This window comes from Wasmannia auropunctata, unplaced genomic scaffold, assembly GCF_000956235.1.
Source record: "Wasmannia auropunctata unplaced genomic scaffold, wasmannia.A_1.0 LD336071.1, whole genome shotgun sequence".
NCBI lineage: Eukaryota > Metazoa > Arthropoda > Insecta > Hymenoptera > Formicidae > Wasmannia > Wasmannia auropunctata.
In genome coordinates this window covers 547495-548914 of record NW_012026819.1, presented here as the reverse complement: position 1 = coordinate 548914, position 1420 = coordinate 547495, and the positions used below count along the sequence as shown (strand labels likewise).

Sequence of the window (1420 nt, the reverse complement as noted above, 5' to 3'; positions counted from 1 at the left end):
TAAGAGCTTTTCGGAGCTGACTATTACCAAGTAATATCGTTTATCTATTATCATTATATCATTATTGATAATTGATACACACTTATTAACATTATTAAATATTATATGTTTAACAGCAATAATATGATAATATTTACATACATAAATAACTTTCAAATTGACAATATAATTAACAATATATATATGACAAAATATATATATATATATATATATATATATATATATATATAAAATATAAAATTATATATATATATATAAAATTATGGAAATTATGTTTATTATATGCTTATATACATTTACATTATAGGAAGATATTTATATAAAATAATTATGGAACTTCTTATATATATTTATAAGAAATGGATTTTTTACCGAAAATAAAATTTGCTACTTTTGAAATATCGTGTCAATCTTCGAGAAAATTACATACTTGTATATACTGAATTAAATTGGAATGGCACTGTCTCATACAACCACATGACCGTCTACCCTTTTCATACGTGCCATTCATTTACTTATTATTGAAATTAACAGAAGTTTGAGAATGATCAGAATTCAGAATGCAATTATTCATAAAATAATTATAGAACTTATTATATTTCATTGTTATAAAATTTGCTACTTTTGAAATATCGTGTCAATCTTTGAGAAAATTACATACTTATATATATTGAATTAAATTGGAATGGCACTGTCTCACACAACCACACGACCGTCTACCCTTTTCATACGTGCCATTCATTTACTTATTATTGAAATTAACAGAAGTTTGAGAATGATCAGAATTCAGAATGCAATTATTTATAAAATAATTATAGAACTTATTATATATATTTACGTATTTATATTATAAAAAATGAATTTTTTAGTTAAAACAAAATTGGTTTGTTCTCAAATAATTAATCTTCGTCAATCCTTGTAAAGTACGTATTCAACTGAATTTAAAAGGAATTACACCGTCAAACATAATCGGTCTTCTGCTCTTTTCACATGCGCTAATCCATTACTTATTATTTAATTGTGAGCAGAAGACCGTAGTCAATTAGTTTTTCAAATCTGCTCCTTAGATCATGTATTTTTTGCATGCTCGTCTTCATTCTTAAAGTGCCGCATTCGGTGCCGTTTCATGTCGCCTTTTTGCTTGAAGCTGAACGAGCACACGTCGCATTCGTAAGGCCGTACTCCACTGTGAATGCGTTTGTGAATGGTGAGCGTAGAGTTCCTTACAAACTTCTTCCCGCATATGTTGCACTGATACTTGCGAGCCTCCACCGGCAGATGCGTCATAATATGCACACGCAAATTGCGTTTGTAACTGTTAACATAACAAATGTGCACATGTACTGTTTTACGCATGTAAAAGTCTCATGTAAAAGTGTTTCGACACCGATAAATACCTATATATATATATATATATATA

General features: G+C 27.7%; 1 protein-coding gene across 2 annotated transcripts in view; it reads right to left on the bottom strand.

The window, feature by feature from the left end:
- Positions 1–313: 313 nt before the first annotated feature.
- LOC105449853 (zinc finger protein 271-like) overlaps positions 314–1420 on the bottom strand; it is a 4979-nt gene continuing 3872 nt past the window's right edge. For both annotated transcript variants that reach the window (XM_011689269.1, XM_011689270.1), the window contains exon 6: positions 314–1315. In XM_011689269.1, the coding sequence (XP_011687571.1) occupies positions 1069–1315 (247 nt within the window). In that variant the 3' untranslated portion in view covers positions 314–1068. The remainder of the gene's footprint in view (positions 1316–1420) is intronic.